At 37.7% G+C, this 26,152-nt stretch overlaps 1 protein-coding gene across 5 annotated transcripts in view; it reads left to right on the top strand.

Moving 5' to 3' along the window:
- Window positions 1-26,152, top strand: part of MTMR7 (myotubularin related protein 7) — a 64,997-nt gene that overhangs the window by 31,617 nt on the left and 7,228 nt on the right. For 2 of the 5 annotated variants that reach the window (XM_052682064.1, XM_052682062.1), the window contains exons 2-12: window positions 3,324-3,446; window positions 4,205-4,367; window positions 6,029-6,186; window positions 7,900-8,028; window positions 10,374-10,508; window positions 14,493-14,625; window positions 18,814-18,923; window positions 21,748-21,873; window positions 22,589-22,638; window positions 24,017-24,217; window positions 25,109-25,249. In XM_052682064.1, coding sequence (XP_052538024.1) covers window positions 6,133-6,186; window positions 7,900-8,028; window positions 10,374-10,508; window positions 14,493-14,625; window positions 18,814-18,923; window positions 21,748-21,873; window positions 22,589-22,638; window positions 24,017-24,217; window positions 25,109-25,249 — 1,079 coding nt within the window. In that variant the 5' untranslated portion in view covers window positions 3,324-3,446; window positions 4,205-4,367; window positions 6,029-6,132. Of the gene's footprint in view, window positions 1-3,323; window positions 3,447-4,204; window positions 4,368-6,028; window positions 6,187-7,666; window positions 7,761-7,899; window positions 8,029-10,373; window positions 10,509-14,492; window positions 14,626-18,813; window positions 18,924-21,747; window positions 21,874-22,588; window positions 22,639-24,016; window positions 24,218-25,108; window positions 25,250-26,152 lie in introns of those variants that run through there. The other 3 variants (XM_052682063.1, XM_052682066.1, XM_052682065.1) reach the window with 3 other exon arrangements.

Raw genomic sequence — 26,152 nt, 5'->3', positions numbered from 1 at the left:
AGTGTCTGCTTTTCTTGTGTCACAACCTAAAGAATCTCAGTTTGTAGGGTGGCATCTGGTGTGACCACTTCCTTGTGCAAGACCAGGTGCTCTAGAGCAGTGCCCTCCTTGGCTGGACTGCATGGCAGAGACATGATTTTGTCCAGATGTTTGTTTTTGGAGGGTTCTTCTTAGACTTGGGGCACTGCCTAAATCTTTGGTTAGTATGATCCATGCTCTTTTATATCTTCTTTTTGTCTTATTACTGAATGTTTTGGGTTAATGCTGTGTTCCTTCTATTCTTCCTTATCCCAGTACATGACCTCTGAAGTAGATGGTCCTGGGAAAAGACTATTCATGCTTTCTATCTGCTTTATTTTTGTTTAAAGCAGATTATAGCTGGCCTTGAAGGAAACTTGGTTTTGCTAATTGTTTAATTTTTAAGCATTTTTCTACCAAACTGTTTTTTTTTTTTCATTTGTTTGTTTTAAGAACATCTCTATTCCTATTTTTAAAATAACGCAATGTGTTTAGATAATATGTTGCAAATATTCAGTTCTTAGGTGATGGCATCTTTCTGCTCACTTTGTAATTTCGGTAGAATTACTTAAAAACAAAGAGAAAAATTGTTGTGAAGCACTACATCCCATTTCGAAGTCCTGTGGGAAGCTTCTGTGAATGTAATCTGGAGTCTGTGTTATTAAAATGAAAAATGACTTTGTAGATCTCTTTCTTCTTTCTTTATTTTTGTTGCACCCCACTCTGTTTTTAAGGAAATTGATGCAAAGTTGCCTTCATTTCAATCCAAGAATGGTGAAGTCTTTAACCTTCTTTTGCCCTCTTCCATTTTCTTGGAGCAGCACTCGCAGTCAGCTTTTGTGCTTCAAACATAAGACAAGAAGAGAAGACATAAAGAAGATTAGCAGTGTATTGAAGCTCTCTTGCAGCAGTGGGCAGGCTGCACAGAGCTGTGCTGTTGCTGCTTGAGTGAAAATCACATTCTCAGTGTGATTTCAGCATTATAAAACCATTTGGGTAATTTACTACACATTGCATGGTCTTGATGATCCGCATTCTTTGATTTAATGTGTTTGAACTAGGGCATGCTTTTTTAGTAAAAGCAGTTAATTTTGGTTTTAAAATTGTTGCAGTAGGAAACCCACAAAGGCTGTTGTTAGCAAATTATTATTTCAGGCAGCTCTTAATCTATTTGTTTTCTATGTTGCTAATTTATTTATTCTTCTAGCTAATCAGTCAGAAACACTAGGTAGCATCAGATCAAATGCCTATAAAATGTGGTGTGTAGCATGTATTGACAGTGTAAAAGCCATAGATACCTGTTGTCAGTAGTGCTGCAAAGAGAGAACATCCTTTTTTGTCCAAGGAGGCAAAACCGTGGGTGTTAAGTCTTTGATTCCAGTTGGAAAGTGATTGAAGGCAAACATTTCCAGATGTGTCCATTGCTGTCAGCCCTAGTAGGCCCTCAGGGACAAACTCTGGAACATTTTATGAACTATCACTGGAGACTTGTCTGCAAGCCTGAGTGAAGCCCACTGAAGAAATATGCTCAAGCATTTCCAGCTCTTACTTTTCCCCATTCTTTTTCTTTTTTTTTTTCTTTTTTTTTTTCTTTTTTTTCTTTAGCTTTCTTTGTGTCACTGATAATTATGGAAAGGCTTGAGTGGATGCCAGGTCCTACCATGCTATTACAGCGCTGTGGTAAGGTTTACCAAGTGGGAAGTTCTTTGAACTCTTTTATTAACATCTGTTTGGATACAGAGGTACCACAAGAGGGAGAAAAATGAATGTTAAGTTAGATTTGGAGTTAAATCACTTAATGTAATCAAATTTTCTCATACATAAATACTTTTCTGATAGTCATTTCATATGGCCCTGGGAATATCTTATGGGAAAATCATCTTTTCATGCTCTCACACACACACCATTTCTGATTCAGATGGTTTTAGCTATGCTTTCTCATATTAAGTGTGAGATAGTATGTTTATTTTTATTTTTTTCAGTAGTGAGGCAGCCTTCCAACATTATTTGATTCAAGCTTGACTGTTAATTTTGAGATACTCAGTGTCTGATTTATTTTTGACCATTCTGTATTCTCTTATAAACCAGCAACGATTTGAGCATTCACTGGAATTTCTGGGAGGGGGAGTTAGCTAGATCGCTCCTATAGCAACAAAAACAAGAAACTACCTATGACTCTCAGTTTCAATTTACTTCCCTTGTGTCACTTTCCCAGAATTTCAGTTTATTCTCTCACCTTCTATGTGGCATATGTATAGTACAGTCTAAAATCCAGGATGTGCATCTATGCCCTTGTGTCTGCCACCCTCCAGCTGATATTAGTGGGAAGGATCAAGAAAGATTGGCTCAAGAGGAGGTTATATATCTGAGCAAGATGTAAAAATAATTTCCTTAGAAAAGTGTTGTAGGCACGACCCCGGAGCTAAAAAATATAACTACTACACATAGCACTAAAGGATTTGTCATAGAATGGCCTGGGTTGAAAAGGGTAATAATGATGATCTAGTTTCAACCCCCTTGCTATATGTAGAGTCACCAACCACCAGGCCAGGCTGCCCAGAGCCACATCCAGCCTGGCCTTGAATGCTTCCAGGGATGGGGCATCCATAACCTCCTTGTGCAGCCTGTTCCAGTGCATCACCACCCTCTGCGAGAACTTCTTCCTAATATCCAACTTAAACCTCCCCTGTCTCAGTTTAAAACCATTCCCCCTTGTCTTATCATTATCCACCCTTGTAAACAGCCATTCCTCCTCCTGTTCATATGCTCCTTTCAAATATTGGAGGTCTCCCCAGAGCCTTCTCTTCTCTAAGCCAGACAATCCCAGTTCCTTCAACCTTTTCTCATCAGAGAAGTGTTCCAGACCCTGATCATCTTAGTGGCCTTCACTGAGTGGATTCTTGTAGCATGCTTTTCTATTAATTTCACTGTAAGAACAGTTTGGCAACGAAGCAGATCACCCAGATGGGTTGGGCAGACTACATCTTTGGAGATTTTCAAGACCCAACTGGGTAAAGTCCTGGGCAACTTGATCTAACCTCAGCACCAAACATGCTTGGACCAGGAAATTGGACTCAAGACTTCCTGAGTTCCAACCTGAACTGTCCCATGAATCCTAAGATCTATTGCTTATGAAAGTAGATCACTCTTGTATATATTTGTGTGCTGTTTAGCTGGTAAACATCTATCTTAGCATGACAACACAGTGTTTGTAATGGACAAAATATGATTGTTGATATGTCACTGCAGTATGCTATGCCATAGCCTTTTTTTTTTTTTCTTTCATCTGTCTTCTCTTTATTTAGGTGGAAAATGTGCGATTACTTGATCGCTTATCTTCAAGAAAAGCTGCAGTGGGAACCCTATACTTAACAGCTACTCATGTCATATTTGTGGAAAATGGTTCTGAAACTCGTAAAGAAACCTGGGTATGATTTTTATTTTTTTAGTTAGCTGTAAGTGCTTGGCAATTTACTGATGGTAACTTGAAAATAACTTGCCAAGTAGATTAAATGCTGTAGATGAGTTTATACAGATGCTTCTATTACTGGATAGTATCTGAAATGCTTAATAAAAACATTTGCAGCTTGATGATTTTTTAAAAAAATTTCTGTGGGTTCCAGATATTGTAACACAGGGTACTGGTACCACAAAGGTATTTACTGTATGAATACTGGCTGTGATTCTTCAAGGAACCACTGCTGTCAAGTTCAGCTGTTTAGAGAGTGAATTACTGCTTGGGCTTAGTCAGCTTGTCTCCCTCCTTATGCTTCCATTCTGTCAGTTAGCTGGACCAACTCTTTAGCCAAGAGACTTTAGTTATTTTTTTATAACTGATGCTGGTTCATCTTTTCACTGTACAGATAGACAAAAGAGCTCTTTTTTCTGATGACTGTTAGCATACATTAAAAAAAAAAAAAATCAAACAGAAGGCTTTGGACAGCATGACTAGGCTAATGTCTGAGCAGCTGAAACATTCCAGAGGTGCTTTGTTGTCTGTAGGTCATGTATCTGGCATTTCTGGAGCCTGATGCTGGAGATAGGAACAAAACTGCAAGAAGACGTGTGTGAGGATTTTCTGAAACAGCAGTGGAAGCTCCTGTGTCCTGGCAGATCTTTACAAGCAACTGTTTTTCTCCCTGCAGACTTGAATCACTTAACATAACTGTTTTCAATTCCCTTCCAGGTTCTCCACAGCCAAATTTCCTCTATTGAGAAGCAGGCCACAACTGCCACAGGTTGCCCGTTGCTGATCCGCTGCAAGAACTTCCAGGTTATCCAGCTGGTCATCCCTCAGGAGCGAGACTGCCACGATGTCTATATCTCTCTAATACGCCTGGCACGGCCAGGTATGGGAAAGAAACATGACACAAAAGTGAATCCTCCTCTTGAAGGATATTGTAATGGGTGAACTGTAGCTGTGCATCTTTCTTCTTTTCGGTTTAAGAGAGAAGACTTCATTACAGATGCATTATGATGAAGGAGAGGTCTCTGAGCACAGAGCACGCTGGAGCAGTGGAGAATGCATGCTCTAATAAATGGTTTATTCCATAATGTTTGACACAAACTTTTATTTAAAGTGATAGTCTAGGGGATCACTGACTGTAAAATATATCATAATGCTATTTTATTAGTAACTGCTGCCTTGTGTAAGTGTGAATTTAGGAAAATACTAACAAGTCTCTAAATCTAGTGAAATTTCATATTCCTTCTGTGAAGTTTTATGATATCTTTAGTGGCCACATCAAGATCTGAATTCTCCCTTCTGTGCTGTGCGTAAACTTGTTAAAAAAAAAAACAAACAAACACAAAAAAAACAATGAAATGTATTGCAGCAAGTACTTGATCTAGTCCACTGGACTGCCTGTATTTTAGCCTACTGTTATCTAGATTTAGAATGTATTCTGTTTGAATTTCTTAAATTTGATCAGGGTCCCTTTGAAACCTTTCCTCTTTTCAGTGAAATCCAATATTTGATCCTCTGTGACATAGTTGCTCTTCTAGGAACCAACAGCCTTACCTGTTTTAAGTGATAGCTAAAGAAATATTTGCCACAGTCTGTATGAAACTGAAATAACTTGCTTTAATTTTTTATCTTGCTGGGAGAACACCAGTTTTATCTACTGTGCAGAGTGGGAAAAATAGCAGTCAGCCAGCACTGCAACTGAACTTATACAGTGACATCTATAATTAGAGTAGTAGTAGTAGTAATATGCAACTGCAGCTGATGTGACTTGTTATGCTATGCAGGATTAAATAATCAGAGAAACTCAGAAACAACGAGGTAAATTATCCTAGTTTTGAGGAAGCTTAAAGGATCAGAGTAAAACATACCCTTGTCACAATATCTTCAGCAGCAGTAAGAACTTTGCTGACAGGTGGCATTTAGTAGCAGTGGTATCTGGCTGCCATTTGCCACCATAATTAAATCACTCATTAGTATAAATACAGGTATCCTGAAAATGAAAAGTTAAGAACTTCAGTACTAGCAAATTTTACCATATAGTTCTGGACTGAAGGTGACAGGTGGCATAGCTACTTAAGTGGTTTTATGGTCGTGATGAAATGATTGATTTAACACATGCTATTTTTATGCTTATTACAACAGCTGTATCACAAATGCCTTTGCTAATAAAGGAAGAACAGAGTTTTGCAGTCCATAGAATTAAAATTTCATTGAACCTGTTGGAAACTTCTATTTCAGCACAAAAACTTTTGAGCTTGTTAGTTTTGGAAGATGGTGGTGCATAGGTAGATAAGATGTCCAGGAAAACAGACTACTACTTGAATATTAATATAGCACATATATTTATTCAAACAATAACAAAAAACAGCACAGTACTTTCAAAGTATGTTTGACAATAGCTTCAAGACAGGATGTGAGATTTCAAGAAGCAATTCATGTTAGTTTTAAGGGAAACCACATTAGGGGCAGTGTCAGATTTTGGTTTTGGATGTGTCTTCTTGATGAGAAATCTGAGATACCTTATTGTTTTGCTGTTTGTTTCAGTGAAATATGAAGAGTTGTATTGCTTCTCATTCAATCCAAAATTAGATAAAGAAGAACGAGAGAAAGGCTGGAAGCTTGTGGACCTCAATGAAGAATATAATCGGATGGGCATTCCAAACAGCTACTGGCAGATTAGTGATGTAAACAGAGACTATGGAGTGAGTTATTTTTTTAATGTCATGGGACCCTTAGAGTGGATCAGCAGTCTGGCTGTGAGTTTCTTAGTGCTCAGATGCAAAGCTCTTGTGTACTCAGTGCTGTACACACGTGTAGTACGGTACAGCTCTTCCCCATTTTCCACATTAAAATGCATACAAATAGCAGGAAAAAGGATGCATCTTCATTTAATGTATGTGTAACTTGTCCACAGTAAGTTTTAAATGTTAGTATTTGGCTATTAGTAATATTGTTAGCATTTCATACCTAAGTGTCTAATGAGCTTTTTTCTGATACATAGGGTTAAGATTACCGCACAGTCATTAACAAAAAACCCCCGCACCTTGAAATAGTGAATTTAACCATGCTTTTTTGTCAGTGGCTACCCTCACAATCCTTTGAAGCCTCTATGTTTAACTGTTAAGTGTTTTCTATAGTCAACTGACAGGCTTTATCTCTTCCCAGTTCAGTCTGTCCTGCCTAGTTCAGTACTGTACAATTGAAGTTCACAGAATGTTAATTGTGAGAAATAATAACCAAAATATGTTTTGAAAGAAGTTGGCCCATGCACTCAATTTACTCTATTGCTTTTAGTGTCTTTATATTAAGCGAGGCTTGTGAAGCTCTCAAGAAGGTTGAGTGCACTGTCAGGATTTCCTTTTTTTTTTTTTTTTTTTTTTTTTATTTTTATTTTTATTTTTTTAAATATAAGCAGAAAAAAAATATTTAACCTCTCCCATGATAAAGTGTAGGAGAAGTGACATCACAAATAGAAACCAATTCACCACAGCAGCATCTTTAAACATAAGCCTCTATTTTTGCATCTCCTGCCAGTGTTGTTTTTTTTTTTTTTAAATCTGATCATTGGGTTCCTGTCAGAAGGGAGGAATTGACTGGGCTGCTTGCCTTTGAAGTATTGTCATTTCATAGAAATGGATTCATTTTCTCAAAAGCCTATTTTTTTTTATTTTTTTTTTTTAAATTTTTTTTATGTTTCATACTCTATATTCACTGGAAAATTTTGGCTCTGTAGTCCTCTCTAATGTTTGAGAACTTCACCCCTTTCCTTTCTCATATCCAAGTTCTGCTCTGGAGAAAGCAGCAGCTGTAAATACAACCATGCTGTATATATTAAAGATTCTTTCTGATCTGAATGTATATTCTCAGTAAGACATGAATTAATACCTGGAAATACAGCCCTTCAACCTTTCTGCTTCAATTTTGCTGCTTGCAAAGTATAATCAACACTTTCCAACTTTAAAAAACTGCTTTGAGAAATGCAGGTGTACAGAGGTTAGGCTTAGTAAGAATATTGTGATAGAAAAATAATCAAAATAAATGGAAATGCTTACCAGTATCATAGGCTTACAGTAAACTCTAGAAGGAGATCCTTCCTCAGTGGAAGTCATTAAGTGCAGTCAGCACTTAAATGGGATCTAGGAGAGGTGGAACCAGGCTCCACCCCTTCTGGTAGCACAAGTGAATTGCCTTCACCTATGCTCCTGTGGCTGACTCATTGCTTGCTCAGGTGGTCAATCAGAGGTACAGGCTGTGATCAACAGTTCCTATACAGCAGGTGATATGTACAGTTGTTGTGCAATGAAATATTCTCTGAGATTAAAATTCCTCTCTATTTTTTTTTTTTTTCAGTAGAGTAGAGCTGGCTAACATTAGTTGTATTTAGTAGACTAAGTAACTGGAGTTTCCTTTCACAGGTCTGTGACTCCTATCCTACAGAAGTGTATGTACCAAAGTCTGCAACTGCACACATCATAGTGGGGAGCTCTAAATTTCGGAGCCGAAGGCGTTTTCCAGCTCTTTCCTACTACTGCAAGGATAATAATGTAAGTGTGAGTTTGTAGTTTCCAATGTGCAAAGTTTAACCTGGCTTTTGTAATTTTTCTAATAAGCTTCTGTGAGAAGTCAGTGTTTGCTTTAAAAAAAAAATTTAGAAGGTGGTTTGGGTAGTCTCTTCTTTATGGTGATACCTGTCCTAAGTTTAAGCTTCAGAAGGGTGGGATGAAACGTATTTTTGATTCCTGCTGACTATTTCAGCTGAGTTCTTCTTCAGCAAAGATCTAAGAATTTGATTACAAAATAGGAGGATATGAAGATTTAAATAATTAATACAGTCTACACATAAATAGTATATTGCCTTTTATATTTAATTAAGAACAAAATTTTCAAAATTAATCACTTTGCATAATCACCTAAGTCCAAATACAGATACCCAGCATTCAAAACTTGGACGTTTCCAGGTATTAGTAAAAGAAGTCTAAGGGATCAACTAAGTTCTGGAGTATAGTGGTCCAGCTTGGGTGAGTTCTACAGTTTAAGCCTAGATGGTTTCTCCATTTGTGGCTGAGTTCAGGTTAAGGTTAGGATTCATATTCAGGCCACTAGGGTCTGAAATATTGTATTCATTCCTTGATCTTAAAAGGTAAGGAATGTTGGAGTACCTCCATGTGAGTTTGGATGTTGGCGTAAGTTTCCAGGTAATAGAAGAATGGGCAAGATTAGGGTAAGTTTTGTGATGGTAGACATTGAATAACTCCAGTAACAGCAGGTTGGGAAGCGGGATGGGTGCCGCTCATTCCGTCTTGCATATCTGGAAAGGTCACATAACATTTCGGTTATTCACAGATTCAAATGATGTTGTGACACCACTCTGTGTCTCACAGGATCTTTGTGGTTATGCTGAGATCAAAGTCTGAAAGTATCTTTTTAGCCAGGGCAGTTGAAAGCAACCTGATCTTTTGCCGTACTCTTAAATACACCCTAAGAAATTTTTTAGAGGTATGTGCTCTTCATAAACAATTGGCTTGGGTTAAGTTCTTCATGGAGATCATTTGTAATGATTTCTGAGATATCTAATGGATCATTAGGCCAATTTATCTTCCTGGTTCTGCACTATTGGCAGTGCAGCTGTTTCATGAGCTTGGGCTATATGTGAGTTTAACCTGACAGACAAGCCATTCTCTCCTTCTGGTGCCAGCACATATCTTAGTTTGTTGCAGTGCTGTAATGTAATGAGCTCTAGCCCCAAGTTTCCTGAACCTTAACCTCAGTCTGCAGCTCTAATTTTAGTCTTAATCTTAAGGTGTGTATCTACCTCAAGTATGATACCTCATGACTGATAGAGAAATCTTTTTTCAATTAAAATGAGAGGTTGTGAATAGCCATATGTACAAATTTCATCATTCAAATAAGGTATTAGCATGTATTAAATCACTGGGATATGCACTGATCAGCAGTAGATAACTAATAATTTGATGGCAGAATCTATTACTGACATCTAAGCAAGCTCCCACAGTTTCATATATAAAAGATCCCATTTACTAAGTACTGATAGTTAAAAGCTTGGCTGAAAGTGAGCATGTTCCTTCTCACAGTAATAAATAATCTGTTGGGCAGCCTGCAAAGGTTATGACCTTCAGCATGCAGATTCTCTTCGTACTCATGTTCAGTGCATAGAAAGTGCCTACATCAGCCCTGTGCCCATATGGCTGCTCACAGGCTAGCAGAAACTGGGAAATATGATCTCCTTGCTCCAAGTTCAGTTCCTTCTTTCCAGGTTTCATCTGGAGGCCTGATTCTGATGTGTCTGGGGAGAATCTTTCTTGACTTTTTCAATAGCACTGATTAATAAATTTGCTCCAACACTCAGGCTGCCTGACTCACTTCCTGTGCAGTGAAGTCTTTCTCCAGAGGCAGTGCTAAAAATACAGTACATCAGTGATCTGGCTGCACAGTATGTACACATTTTTGTTTCCTGGACTTGTATCTCAAAGTGCTCAGTAAAGAGTGTATTGGTGTAAGCTGGATGTAATTAGTATCATAACTGAAGTGTGAGTGACAGTGCAGAAGGATCCATTTCTTGTTATGTCAGTGTTCTTGTGATAGCATTGCTATACTCATTATTCTCTACAGATTGTCTTTAGGAGATAATCCACATGAGGGAAATAATATATTTGAAATAGCTCTAAAACTTTTATTCAAGACCTAGGCAGTGGGGCTTTATTGCCTTAATATTTTCTTGACTTTCTAAAAAGAATGTAATTCTTTTTACCATTCCCACATAACTATAATTCTATGGTAAACATCTAATGAGCTTCTTCAGTAAATGTTTTGGGTTGCTAATTGATTTCTGCTTAATAAGTTTACTGACTTCTTGTTTGTTTTTCTGCAGGCCTCGATATGTAGGAGCAGCCAGCCTTTATCTGGCTTTAGTGCAAGATGCCTTGAAGATGAACAGATGCTTCAGGCCATCAGAAAAGCAAACCCAGGAAGTGATTTTATATACGTTGTTGACACTCGGCCTAAAGTAAGTGTATTACCTTTCTTGCCTATAGCAATACTGAATTTGAGCTGGATGTGCTTGAGAAGATTCATAGCACAAACGGCTGGCACAGTTGCACCTGTGTAACTCCACATGTTAAATCAGGATTTATCAGGCATGTTTTAACCAGAAATCTTGCTTCTGTTTTTCTCTCAGAGTTCTATTGTTTATGCTGTGTCTTTCTCTTTTTTTAGTTCTTATCAAAATGTTAAGATACAGAAAAAGAAATAATAACTTGGAGCAGTAACTGTTAGATTATTTGATAAAAGGCTATTTTCACACACACAAGAGTTAACAGTGTTAATAATGAGGCTAGTGAAATATAATTCCTGTTAGAACACAATGTTTATAATAACAGTTTTGTATTTTAGGAAGATAATCTGAAATATGTTATTGAGTTATCACAGTCTGTAATTGACTAAAATATTTGGCTAAGACTAAAACTTTAGAGGAATTATGCTATGCAGAAACATGGAAACACAATAATGATCAAGAAGAGTTTGGAAGGTAATACAGCTTGTACGCAACTTTGGCAAACAGCTTGGGGTGATGAGGACCAGGAAAGATTCGGTGGCTGGAGGTGGGAGCAGGAGTACGCGCTCTTCCCTGCTGAACCTAACAAAGCGTGTGAAGGAGGACGTCTCTATCTAATCACTAGTAGACACGAGATGAGCTATAGATGGGGGAAGGAAACAAAGTCAGGGGTATCTCATTTCACTTTGTAATTTGGAAGACAGTTTGACCTGCAGATACTACTCTTTTTTTTTTTTTTTTTTTTTTTTAAATTGGGAAGATGAGAGCGATACCTTCTTACTGGTAGTTCTGCAGCAATTGCAGTTGTTGTGAGCACTAGAGAAGGATTAGTACCACTGTGTTCAGAGCAGGTTTGGATAGGAAATGCAGACCTGGATATCTAAATAATGCATGCTTAACAGTTGTAACCATTATCGCACGTAGAACAACATAATATTGATTCCAGGACGAAATCCCAGGCATACATACAGATTGGCAGGAGAAATCCTGAGAATAGCCCTGCAGAGAAGGCCCTGGGGGTCCTCGTGGATAAAAAACTTAACATGAGCCAAGAGCGTGCTCTTGCAACTTGGGAAGCAAGTGGTATCCTGGGCTCCATCAGAAGAGGGGTGGCCAGCAGGGACAGGGAGGTGATTGTCCCTCTCTGCCCTTGTGAGGCCCCATCTGGAATATCGCGTCCAGGTCTGGGACCCCTAATACAAGAAAGACCAGGGAGCTGTTGGAAAGAGTTCAGAGGAGGGCCACAAAGATTATCAAAGGGTTGGTTCACTCTCCTGAGAAGACAGGCTGAGGGAGCTAGGCTTGTTCAGCCTGGAGAAGAGAAGGCTGTGGGGTGATCTCATTGCAGCCTTCCAGTACCTAAAGGAGGGAGCCTACAAACAGAAGGAGAGTCAACTTTTTACGAGGTTAGATAACAGCAGGACAAGGGGAAATGGTTTTAAGTTGAGGGAGGGGAGATTTAGATTGGATATTGTGGGGAAGTTTTTTACACAGAGAGTGCTACGGTGCTGAACAGGCTGCCTGGAGAGGTGGTGGATGCCCCATCCCTGGAGGTGTTCAAGGCCAGGTTGGATGGGGCCCTGAGCAGCCTGGTCTAGTGTTAAATGGAGAGATTGGTGGCCCTGCCTGTGGCAGGGGGGTTGGAGCCTGATGATCCTTGAGGTCCCTTCCAACTCAAGACATTCTCTGATTCTCCGGCTTTGGTACTCCTCTCTCATTAAGTAGGTCACTCACTGATGGGATTTATTAAAAAATACTTTGTGACTTGGCTATTAATGATATTCATTTAACTAGATCAGGATGACTAGCACAGAGATTTTACTTTGGACACCATCTTCATTTTCTTCTTCCGTGTGTTTACAGAAGAAGTTAATTTAAACTTACAAGTGAAACAAATTAGTTCTATTAATCTTCTTAGAATTTTATTACCCTACACGCTGAAGAAGATGCCAGGAAATCTGACAAGTAAATTCTGTTCTCTTTAGAGGTTATATTTTCATATTCACAGAAATTAAGCAGGGACAGGCACAACTTAGAGAATAACAACTGCTTTACAAGCAACAGATGGAATTTGGATAGGTGATGGGGAAAAATTGTTAGTAAATACTGTGGCAGCTGCAAAGTTTGGCAACTGACAATATTTAAAATGAGTACCTGAAAGCCTTGCAAATTTGACCTTATATTTATTTACTTTTAAAAAGTCTATTTCAGATTTCTTCTAATGAACGATTTGTGTGATACAATTGCTCTGCTGAAGGAGAGACAGTTTATAGCATGTGCACTGCTAAGGATTAGGTCAGTTAAGCACTAGGCGTGTTTCAGTTAGAGCTTCTGGATTTCATGGTGTCTTATTCATGCTTACAGATCTTTCCTCCTGAAGCTATATGCTTTTGTCAGGAGAGAGATTTCATGCTGCTTATATTAGAGCACTGGTGACTGCTTCAAAGCAGAAAGACTGGGAGTCAACAGATAATTGTAATCTTTCTAGCAAGTCACACTGAGGATTCTCTCCTTAAATGGCTGTTTACAAGCAGTATTTATTTGTGTTTGTTTTTTAAAATTGTTAGTTGACAGTCAAAAAGATCAGCAAACAACCAGCTGGTGGACTAGAATTTTATGGTTATTTTTTCCTTCTATTTTTCCTTTATTGGAAGCTACAAGCTAAAAGAAATTTTACACAAGAGTTAAGTAAATGGAAAATGCTGTCTTTTTTTTTTATTATTATTTTTACTAGTTTCCTATTTTTATAGTTTCTTCTGTGTTATGTTTATGTTCATTCTGTGTTTCAATTCCTACTGTTCCTCCACAAAGGTAACTATTCCTATTGCTAAGTTCTACTGTTCTATTCAAGGAAATGGATTAGAAAATGGTAAGATGAAAGAAATGAGAGTAAACCCGATTTCACATTTTACATCCCTCTATATTAGGAAACAGACTGGAAAAAGAGTCATCTGCCTATTCACTTACCTGTAGACAATACACAAGACCTTTCCTTTTGATTTTTTGTGAACATTGGCCAGTCTTTTTTTTTTTTTTAAATCTAAGTGATACCTCCCATGTGTCTCCAAAAGCTTTGTTGGTGCCTTTCAGTATGGATTTGCAAGGTTCACTAAATTTTAAATTAGATATTTTTTTGAACAGAATTTTTTACTCTTGCTTAGAGACTTGATGGCTTTGTAAAGCTGACAATTTCGTTACTCCTGCTACCTTGACATTTATTGTGAAGTTCAGAGGCTCTACATCATTTATTAAAAATCCAGCTTCCATTTCAATTTTTTTGTTTTCTTTTGTTTTGTTTGTTTTTCTGAAGCATAAGCAAAATATTTGATAGTGCTGCATTGCAGATGAAGATATTTGTGGTGATTTTGTCTTTCGTGGTGTTCTCAATTGGAGTCAAGACACTGTAATCTTGGGAAAACTTGTCTCTCTAAATTAAACTTGTCTTTCTAAATTGATCTAGGCTTCAGAAAAGGAACCTGTATCAACTTTTGGGTGATCTGGTCTGTTCTGGGGAACACCACAGTGTATGCCATGGAACTGTAGCATGACAGATTAGACACTGCCACCTTCTGGATATATTCTGCTAGTAAACTTAATGCTGACCTCAAATCAAAATAGCCTTTTAAAAACAAATTAAAAACTCTACACTCTTGCAAAAGAGCCTTTTGTAAGTTGTGGGTTTTTTGTTTTTTTCTTCTTGTGTTTGAGTTAGCACTCAATGTGTTTGAAATAGAGATCAGAGTCTTAGTGACCCAGCATACTGCAATATACTGTAAACAGATTCCCAGTGCCAGAGTACTCGTGTTGACACTGTGATAAATGCTTCCTATTTACACCTGACTTAAATAACTGATTTATTTCAGTAGAACATGAGCTTTCTTTTAAAAAGAATATTTTCTATACTTGTTTTCATCCAGTTTCTCTAATTTTTTTCAGCTCAATGCAATGGCAAACCGAGCAGCAGGGAAGGGATATGAAAATGAAGACAACTACTCCAACATCAAGTTTCAATTCATAGGCATTGAGAACATCCATGTCATGAGAAACAGCCTGCAGAAAATGCTTGAAGGTATAACTGTTCTTTATTGAATCCCAAGAAAAAGATTAGACACAAATTAGAACTTCTCTGAAATCAGTAATAAAAGAAAACTTTATCTGCTAGCTCATGGACGTCTGGTATCATTACATTTAGGAGAATTTTCCTAATTGCAAGAACTCCTTGTTTCATGAGTAGAATCTAGATAAAACTTACATTAATGACAAGTGTAATTTGACTTTAATACCTTACTGCTGCTACTTCTTCCTTTGTAATTTACAGTTTGATGGTACAATGAAAAAATTGCTTATATCTGGCTACGACGGTGGTGGAAAACATAAAAGACTTTTTAAAAGTCTTTAACAAAGACTTAATAAAAACAGCCTCAAAGCATAATGACTTGATTTTTTTTTTTTTTCCTTTGGTCTTTTTACTTTAAATTTTAACAGAGATTTATTCATTTTCTGTATAGAGCGTGTCATATTAGGGCTATTTATGAAATAGTCAATATGTATAACCATTCTGCACCTTCATAATCCTACGGAAATGAAGAATAATGTCTTTATAAATAACTAGTGTATAAAGCAGCACATCTGTATTGCCATTTATTATTTGAATTACGTTGCTGCTAAGAGGACTTTTTGGAAAAGGATAAGGATAAACAAGCCATCCTTGACCTACAGTTAATTTGTTGATTTTTTTAACAGGCAAATAATGATCACTCCAGCCCACGTAGTGTCAGTGTTTACTTCATGTATATCATCAACAGAAGGTTTCTGAATGTTCAGCTCCTCAGCCAGCATGATCTAACTATCCTTGGCTCAGTGCTCTACCTATACCCCTTTATTGTTATTATTGCTACCCCTTTATTCTTTATTGCTGTATCCCATCATCCATGTGCAATGAATTCTAAATCTAAGAAGGCCGTAGGGAGAGATGTGTTGTGTTTCCACGTAAGAGCAATTTTTGAAAACCAGAAGCAAAGGATGATGCATGTGAACAGTCTCTTGTTGCTCCTCATTTCCTGTAGAGATGGGCCATCCCAAGAGGAACTCCCCGCTCCCCAGAGAAGTGCTGATGTGATTACTGCTTTTTGACAGATGTAGTGTCTCTGCCAAGTTCTACCCTCGCATGGGAATAACAAAGAAAGCAGGCACAGGAATTTACTTTGTCCTGTCCTCTTTGATCACAAATGTTTCTAAATCAGTCTGAGTGCACTTCTGTGGTCCCTGTTCAGTAACTGTGCTGTTCAGATGAAGGAGAAAGGTTTTTGGAACATTGCTCTGTGGATTACAGATGTGAGCATACCCAGAGTTACAGAAGACTTTAGGTTAAGATGTGTTTAATACATCATGATGTATTCTTGCTTAGTTACTTGAAGTGTAAGGTCTCAGAATGGAAAATAGAAGGTTTTTTAGCAAACTGCAAAGCCTTGTTTGGCTAGAACAGAGGTCGGCTGAACAAACCCATCCCTTTGTTTGCTCAGCTTGAGACCAGCAAGGTTGAAGCAGTAAACAACTGGCCTGGCTGCACGTGATAGAGCTGTGTATTATTTTAGACCAGAAGTTCATGAGCTGGGTTCCTGGCCCACACTTAGAGGTAACAACATAATTCCCAATAAATGAAATGAAACAGTGTTGCTTGGGGCAGAACTTCCTAGCATCTGCTGCAAGCATCTTTGTTTTGTTTTGTTTTCTATTGGATTTGTATTTGTTGTGCTGAAGTCTCATATTTAGAGATCCAACTATAAGATCAGAAATTAAAGAAGTGAATACTGCAAGACTTAAGGCTTTTGCTGAATCTTATGATTCAGCAGTTTAGTGCATAAGAAGGGCTTCTCTCATGTAAGGCATCAGACAGCTTTTCTCTTTTTTTTTCATTTGTGATTTTAACTTTAACAAACTTATTTCAATTAACTTTAACATAACTTTTTTCCTACATGTTAATCTTAGCAAAATTTTTAGTGAATTAAAATATAAATTATTAAATGTAATATTAAATTGGTTGGATAATGACTCTTTTTTTAGAATATACAAAAAAGTTAGGATTTCGCTTTAATATGGAAGAAAAATCTTTTTCAAGCTGCTGAAATTTCCCTCCAGAAAGCAATTGTTTTACTGTTGTCTCTTCTGCCTCATACTGCTTTGTATAATATAATATTTTATTTTTTAAATAGAGGTGTACATGATGGCACCTGCATTAGTTTTGATCCTGTGCACAACTTCCAGGGCATAATTCTTAGTATTAGAAGGAAATACCGTACAAGAACTTCTCACTGGAAAGACTGAAGTGCTGACTGTTGACTGGTATTTGTGATGACCTCTATCCACAGGGTCTTGATTTTCCTATGCCCAGCCAATGCTCTTTCCCATGGCATGGGTGCAAGAGGTCTTATTTCTCCCAGGTTCTGCTATCAAGTGGGTTTGTTTGGTTGTTCTGATTGAAAAAGGGTTCCAAGTCTTCTTTTTTTTTTTTTCTTTTTTCTTTTTTTTTGTTTTTTTCATGCCGATACCATTCTTTTTTTTCCCTATTGGGATGAAAATTCCATTTTTTCCCTTAGGAATTCATATCTGGACTCAGTATTAAGGTCCAGATCAGTCGCCAAAATCATGTGAAATATATGGTGTGTGCCTTTAGTTTAGGACAGTCTGAACTTTGCTCAGTGAAGTGGTAGGTAAATATTGATTCCAATTTGGCAGTGGGAATGAGCAAAGCACTATTTAGCTTTACCTTGGACTTTTGTAAACAGAGACAGCAGCTTCAGTCAAAATTGAGCTACTAATAGGTCATGCTTCCATCTGCACAGAAGCATTAATCATGAGAAAAGCTGTTTGCTCTCAGTGTTGCTATGTATGCATTTTTATAAATACCTTTCAAAAATGACTTTTAAAATCACCATCTGGAAGAGACCCTATGTACAAGGATTGCAAGATTTCACATGGACACATTAGGCTATTTTGCGTCTGAATTAAAAGGAGTGAGGACAGTTGGATACACTCAGATATGATATGAACTCTGAACTTGTCCTATAAAATGAAATTTTGGTCACATTGAAAGAAATGGAATTTTTGCCACAGATGAAAGTTAAATGAGCGTTTTAAAAGATGTTTAGAGATCTAGTCAGACACTATTAATTCACAGGTAATACATCGACTCAGTTTAAATAAGGCATTGTTTCACTGTATTCCTTAAAGGTTTCATCAGTTAATGTCTTTTGCTTTGTGACAGTATAACTGTACATGGATCAAAATAAATGTGTAATATATTTATGTGGTTAATTTAATATCTCGTTCCTGAGAACAGATCAAACCAAGTATTGCTGGGTGTTTGTTGCTGGAATCAAATATCTATCGTAGATTTGGGTGGCCTTTTTTATTTCTTGTGAAATAAGAAATAAGTAGCAAACTCTGTAATATTAAAAAATATGCAAATGAATATTGTTGGATAGATATTTAATGTTGTAAAAGCCGAGAGAGATTTATTTTCTTCAAACATGGTGCAGAGCTAGAAAAGTTTTCAGTAAAATGTTTTCCTTGTCGAGTTATGACTTTTCCTCGCCTTTAGGTGGTGTTTCCTGGCTGCATGTCAAATTTTAATAAGGCTTCATTGAGAGACAAGGAGCCATTGAGTGAACTGCTTTACCTGTAGCACCACTGTAGGTGGTGATGCCAAAGGCTGAATTTAGTGGCGCTGTTCTTAGAGCATTTTCTTAATTCAACTTCACCAGCAAATGTGGATGGGATAGGAGACTGGGGCATGATTCAGTGGTTGTCTGCCTGTCCAATGGCAGGAATGTGTGTATTATCTGATTCTATGCCCTCAGTATTAAATAGAAGTCCCTCTCTCTAAAGAGTTTGAGAACTACACTCACAACACAACTTGGAAAACATGTGCTGCTCAGAAGGATGTATTTGGTAAACTGACTGCAATAGACTTCCCAACAACAACTTTTAAATTGAAGTGTATGTACGTGGGGAAATTGTAGACAGCCCTCTTTCTCAAATGTATGAGAAAGTAATGGAATCATAGAATCACAAGGTTGGAAGTGACCTGCAAGCTCATCTTGTCCAACCGTCCTCCCTTTAACATTGCTATCACGAGCCTCTAAACCAGATTTCGTAGCTGTATAGTAATAATAGTTTACTTCTACTTTAATAGTAAAGTTTTGAAAGCATAAGGGACTATGTTGACTGTGCTTTTAAGATGAAGCTTATTTTACAGTTTGTGAAATGAAATCGCCTTCAATGAGTGACTTCCTGTGGGGCCTTGAAAATTCTGGCTGGCTGAAGCATATAAAAGCCATTATGGATGCTGGCATTTTTATTGCAAAGGTAAAGTGTGAACACGAAAACAGAACTTGGGCTGACCAGATATAGAAAGTGAGGACCAAATTCTTTGTCTGTGGGTAACTTCTGTTGTCTTTAGTGAAGTTGTACCTGAAACTAATATTTCCTGTGATGCTTCACATATAAGGAAAAACAGTCTTTAGGTGCTGTTACACGGACACTTTGATAATGGGGTAAAAACAAGTTTGTGTTACTTTGCACTGGAGATCTCAAATCTACTGCAGCCTCTACTATCCTGTATCTTATTATTGCCATAATGTCCTTATTCAAGACAGACAGGGAACTACTGGAGAGTCTAGCGGAAGACCACAGAGATGAACAGGGGCCTGGGGCATCTCCTTTGTGAGGAAAGGCTGAGACCTGGGACTTTTCCTGTTGGAGAAGAGGAGATTAAATGGAGATCTTATCAATGTTTATAAATATCTAATGAATGGGCATCGAGTGGATGGAGCCAGGCAACAGGACAAGGGGCAGTGGCATAAAATGGAGCACAGGGAGTTGCATCTGAACATGAAAAAAAATCTTTACTTCATGAGTGACAGAGACCTGGAAGAAGTTCCCAGAGAAGTTGTGGAATCTCCTTCTATGGAGATGCTCAAAACCCACCTGGAAATTTTCTTGTTCAACCTACTGTAGCGAACTTGGTTTAGCAGGGGGCTGGTCTAGATGATCTCCAGAGGTCCCTTCCAGACACAGTGACAACCACTGCTAAAATCACAGTTATTTTCACTATTCCTCTTGCCTTCTCCACTGCTTCCCTGTTGAAGGTTTCTTCTCTATGACTACTTCTTCACATTAAATTTGTCTTAAAGGAATATTAACATTATGCTAACATTAACATTAACATCTAAATTCACTTCCTAACCCAGTACCTGTCAATTACAATGGACAAACTCTCTAGTGACTTCTACTCTTAAATGCTTGATAACTGCTTCAGAGAAAAAGTGCTTTAGTAAGAAATTATTTCTTCTAATCCTCAAGTAATACAGATATTTGTCATCTACTAAAAGTAATTTTAATTTTATTACTTCCATCCTTGAGCAGCATCTTTTACTGGTTCTGTTCTTATTTTTTAAGAACATAAATAAGAACTGAACAGTTCTTTTTAGTGCAGGCCATTTTATTTACAAGACCTTCCATTTAGGAATATATGGACAAACTTAATGGATCTCTCACCTCAGCATCTGCTCATTTCTCTTGCCTTGCTTCTTCCTGCTCAGCAGTTGTAGTTTCTTACCTGAGCACCAGCTGCAGGATAAACACATTTTTTCTCCCAGCGCTACTAGCTTACAGACATCAAATCATTTAATTAGCTTTTGCCAGCTTATTCCTCAGCATTAATGTATGCCAGTGACTCAGCATTAATGTATGAAAAAATGCATTCTTTCTCCATATGGTTGCTACTCTTACGCTTCCTTGGGCATGCATTTTGACTTATTCTTATTTGCACAGTTCCCTGTTCTCAGTTTTTGGTCTTCTGCCCACATGGGTTCTATTTTAGTAGAACATACTTGTCTCTTTAGATAAACATAGATAATTTATTATTTCTCTTTGTTCCCTTTTAAGCCCACATTTAATCTAAACGTTTGTTTTCTTAAGCAGTGTCTTTCCTAAACTATTTTATTTCTCTGCTTTCTAAGTATAGTTCTCCTTAAAAATGACAAATACCAAACTCCTTAGAATTTAAAATAACTCTCAACTTCCAAAAATAATGCAGCACAAGACTCTGGAAAATTTAGTATAATCCTTTCTTTATGTGTTTCTCCTGGATTATGTATAAAATAGTTTTCTCTCTCCAGAGTTTTACTTTAAAGTGATTGTTACAATCTTGCTTATTAGATATGAATGTTCACCACTGCCACAGGCTTTGCCCCAAACCATGACAAGCATGTATTTAATGCAGTATGGTGTGATAATATCCATGGTAACATCCTGGCATCAGAGGCTGACATTGCCATTATTGACATATTCATCAAGGAGAGAAATTAGGTATCACATGGAAATATGGCTGTTCTGCAGCTGCTGTGAGTGAAAGCATTAGCAGTAGCTGAATTAGCTTTAAGTAACAGTCTACTCTGAGCAACTGATGTATTTTAATCGTCCTGTGATCTGTGTGGTCAGATTATTCATGTACACAGCTGGCCTTCTGCACTGAGAACTGGTGAAGCCATCATCCAGATGACTGTGCTGGTATATTTTTGAAAATGTGCCTATTCTCATCTGAAATACAGGGAAAAGTTCCTATCATGTGTTATAAATGAGATTTTTATAATCTTCTCCTCGAAGTTCCCAGATCCAATATTTAGATCTCGTTTGCGTTCGCAGAACTGTGAGCTGGTACTGCGATCCAGATCTTCTCCATCCTGGGTACGGTCAAAGGGTTATTTCTTCCTCTTCTTTTTACATAGCCCAAAGGCATATTTAGTCATTCCATGCAGGTAAAACAACTTCACTATAAGTACTGAAAGTAACCCATAGCCAGAGTAGACAACAACTTGGCAATTAGAAAGACTGCTTGACACATGGCATGAGATTCACTGCTCCTTTAGTGTAATCACTGTTGATATGGATCCCATTTCCTCCTGTACTGGTACATTAACAAGTGATGCTGCAGCCACCATGCTGCATAGGATAGGATAATATAAAGACCTTGCAAATGAGAAAAACTTCAGAAAGTCTGTGGCAGAATAAAAAATGGAGTTTCCCAGTTCCCAAATGAATGCCCTCCCTACTGTGCTGTCTCACTTTTCCTCTCTTACCATTGCTTCTCCTCTGTCTGTGAAATCTCCAACTTTTTCTGTGTTCTCAGGCTGTGGCTGAGGAAGGTGTAAGTGTGCTTGTTCACTGCTCTGATGGCTGGGATAGAACAGCCCAGGTTTGCTCTGTAGCAAGCCTTTTCTTGGATCCGCATTACAGAACTATGAAGGGATTCATGGTAAGCAGGTTTTTTTTCAGAGAGTAAATGAAAATTTTATGGTATCATTTTAGAGAACATTAAGATGAATGGCTTTGTTTCTAATGGAAAATAAATTTCCTTTAGTATGCCTTTTCAGCTAGGTACACACCTATTTATTTTTTTTCCCTAACCTTGACCAAAAAACTTTCTTGAAGCCCTAAGGATTTATTTACTTTATTTTTTTTTTTTTTTTTGTGCAAGCAGGAGTTTGTATTTATTTTCAGGCATCGTGAAGTTGTGAGTGTCAAAGTTGTGTGCTCCCTGGACACTAGATTGCAATGAATGAGCTTGTTGAAAAATCCGTTCCTTTTTCAAAGCAAATCAGCCCTAGTTGTTAAGTTAATGGGCACTTATTAAAAAGAGGTTTGAAACATTGGTAGGTTCTATTTTTAGAAAATGATGAATTAAACTAATTTAAGTTGTGCTGAAATACTAGCATCCTACCTGCATTGGTCAAGAATGCTACTTTCTCTTGAGCTGCCACTGGTGCACATTGCTTGTTATTTTTCTGCTTTCTGTAAAAATCACTTGAGATTCCAATACTGCTTGCTTACATCATATCTGGCTCGTCTCTTTTCTGCTTATTCTGAACATTACCTGGGATTCTAATACTACTTGTTTATACCATTCTTCTGCCTGCTTCAACATGTGTCAGCTCTGCTCCACTACATTGAAGGCAATATTCTCATTTTAGGTTTTAATTGAAAAAGACTGGGTTTCCTTTGGTCACAAATTTAATCACAGGTAAGGCCATGCAAAGGTTTTTCTCTCTCTATGTATATATATGTATTATGTTGTCATTTTCCACTGCCATTCGTTACTTGTTGTCATTCAAAGCATATCAACAAAACACCCTGAGTGTATCACATTTTCTCCCACTATATAATTTAGCTACCTGGAAAAATTGAAGTGAAATATTTTCTTCATATATTTCTTATATATGCACTCAAAGATTGCTGGGAATACTGAGTGCTGGCCTTGCAGTTGCTGTGTGCAATGAGAGATGCACGCGAGAGAAAAGTATGTGGCTTGTAAAATGCCTTTGGAACCCAGCAGATGTTTCAGCAATGCCAAGACTTCTCATGTCAGGAAAGCATCCATCTTCTAGGATAGTATTAATAGATAACTCATAGACATGCCTACAACTAAGATATACTTTTCCTATTATGCTTTTTTCTCTAATGAGAAAATTTGCTCAGAAATGTCCAAATATACGACTTTTTCATTTCATTTATCTGACAAGTTATCTTGGGCATCTGGAACATAATACTGATTGATATGAGTATAAATTTATCTTGTAGTTAAAACAAATTTTCAGGAAATCTTTGCAGTGCTACAACACCTGTGAAATTCCAGCAGGAGAAGTAGAAATTTCAATTTTAGATGTTGATGGATTTTCACTGCATTGGCATATATGTGTCATGTTTTTGTATACACACACAGACACACACTATACATGTACTAGACAAACAGAATAATTAAAAATACTCCTTCCTATTAGAAGGACTTATGAAATACTGTTCTACTTCTGTGTTTTGTATTTCAGGCTTCTGTTCTTCAAGGTCCCCTGCAGCAAGTTGTTCCAACAGTTTTACAGATAGAAAATTTCCCATTACTTGGTAGATACAGTAGCACGTAAATAATTTCCCACTTTCTAAAAATGTCACTAAGAGAGGGCAGCCTTAAACTATTTCCTGCCAAAGTTATGCATTTCATCTCCAGCTCTGTTTTCTGGGTCTGGCAGTGGTCTACCATTCAGAGGCTGTCCAGGATAGCTCGCTGAAGTTGTTGCAGTTATTCTTAGGATGACTTCTGTTACTGTGGCACAACTGTCTAGTAATAAGGTTGAAGTATAGCTATGCAGCAGCCAGCTGTAACAGGCTGTGAAGCAACAAGGTACTTGTAAGCTCTTTTGTTCCTATTTGATAAGTACTGCTTTCCTTCTACTTCATGAGTCTTGCATCATTTTTGTAAGTAAAAATATACTTGTGTTTGAGATTTCAGAAATTAATAGCTACGATATACATGTATGCTGAAAATGAGAGTTTTGTTTTCACTAGCATAAATTCAGTTTTCCCAGAAGATTTCAGGTTATAATTGAACATTTTTTGTCTTGGTTTAGGTATGGCAATTTAGATGGAGATCCAAAGGAGATATCCCCTGTTATTGACCAGTTCATTGAGTGTGTCTGGCAGCTAATGGAACAGTTTCCTTGTGCCTTTGAGTTCAATGAGAGATTCCTGATCCACATACAACACCACATCTATTCCTGCCAGTTTGGTAATTTCCTGTGTAACAGCCAGAAGGAGAGACGAGAGCTGAAGTAAGAAGGCCTTTTCTTTAGTCCTTTATTCTGTCGAGGTCTGTGGGTATTACTGCATTGAAGCTGTGCAAGGTTTCATACAGTTCAAGGTGCAGTGTATTATTCTTGGTTGTCATCTTCTAGTGACACAGATTAATACCAAAAGAGTTGATCCTCTGCAGTGGGACTCTGCTGTGACTATAATCCGTAGTGTGCATAACAGGGATTAGTGAGAGAACTGATGAGAGAGCATTAGGTCTCTAGCCACTGCATTAACAAAATACAAGGTAATTGCCCATGCAGCTTTGAAGAAATCTGAAGATGATTCTAACCCTCGTTAAGTTCTCAGTTTAAGAGTCACTGTTCCTCTGTTTCCTAACCTGTATATGAGAACTACATGCTTCCTGGCCAATACTCAACTCCACCATCGTATGGCATAAGTTGTGTCCATAACCCAGCCTTTGTGATCCACATAAAAAGCATTGAACCTTAAAAAGAAGCAGAAAGTCTCTTTGCCTGACAGAATCATGATACTCCCTTGTAAAGCATTATTTTCTGAAGATTATTTTTGTAAAGATTATTTTGTGTAGTAACTGTCAGTGCCAGTGGCATGATTACAAGCCCAACATGACTGAATTTAACTTAGGGTAGAGAAAACAAATGACTACTCAGCCTCTGCAGCCAGTTAGCATTCATACAGATATCAGGCTTACCAAGTCTGTATGACCAGCACAAGTTACAAATGACTCCCTCCTAGTTTCACCAAGGCCTCCCTGTACTTATAACTTACATCTAATTCTGCTAAGAAAGTATAAAGCTGACTACAAACAGAGCACTGGAATGCCTTAACAGAGCTTTATCAATACCTGAAGCATGCTAGACATGTTTATATACTTGACTATATTTTTTCAGAATCCAAGAACGAACATATTCACTGTGGGCTCACTTGTGGAAAAATCGTGCAGATTACCTGAATCCTTTGTACAGACCAGACCACAGTCAAACCTGGGGGACCCTGCACCCACAGATGGCTCCCTGCAACTTCTTGTACAAGTAGGTAATATTTCCTGCCTTTGAGAATTGTCAGTGAACAGACTCCTTGCATATTTGCTGCATTCCACACGGGAGGTTTCTTCAGCACTTTTCTTTTTTAAGAGAGGAATATCCCAATAAGTTATCTCCAATAATTACTTCACATATCACACCCTGTGACCACAGTCACTAAAGCATCTCAGTAGTTAGAAGGAACTGGGGAGATCACATGAAGTCTGGTTATGAGAATTAGAGCTCAAGGGGCTCTCAGGCTGCTCGCTATTTATGGGGTAAGATGATTGGCTCATAGTCGTAGCATTTAGTGGGACAGCGTTATCAGTCCTAAGCTAGGCTTGTGCATAACAACCAAGCCAAAGGAGGATGCTAGGGAGGGGGGGAGCACACCCTCACAGATGTGTTAGTACAGAACATAATGCCTTTGTATTTATGATTCCATTCGAAAATGTATGGAGACTGAATTCAGATTCAGATGCAATGTGTCTCTTCCTTGCATGCTCATAGTCAGCCAACACCTCTGCAGCATTCCACAGCAGAGTATTAGTCTGAAAAGAAGCTTAAGATTAGAGCTATATTGATAGTTGTGTGTCCTAATTTTGAGGTTACTCACATCTTCCACTGAGAAGCAGCTATTTCAGTTCTGTTGTCATCAATGTTTTCTAAATTTGAATTTATTTAAACTTCTTCCATTTGCAGTCATTTTTGCAATCATAATTTGATACAGTTTAATTGCCAAACCAAGCATTCGGACAAAAACAGAAGGCAGACTTTCTCCACGTTGACATTATACTTAAATATCAAGTAAAACCTGTTGTGTGTACTACTGAGATTTTTTCAAAATTTAACAATGCCTGTTAATTTTTGCAATGCTGGTATTGGCATCCTGACTCAAGTAATTAATAGTTC

This window comes from Tympanuchus pallidicinctus, unplaced genomic scaffold, assembly GCF_026119805.1.
Source record: "Tympanuchus pallidicinctus isolate F22 unplaced genomic scaffold, pur_lepc_1.0 scaffold2, whole genome shotgun sequence".
Classification (NCBI taxonomy): Eukaryota; Metazoa; Chordata; class Aves; order Galliformes; family Phasianidae; genus Tympanuchus; species Tympanuchus pallidicinctus.
The sequence above is the reverse complement of the archived record's forward strand: the minus strand, read 5'-3'. Positions and strand labels throughout refer to the sequence as shown.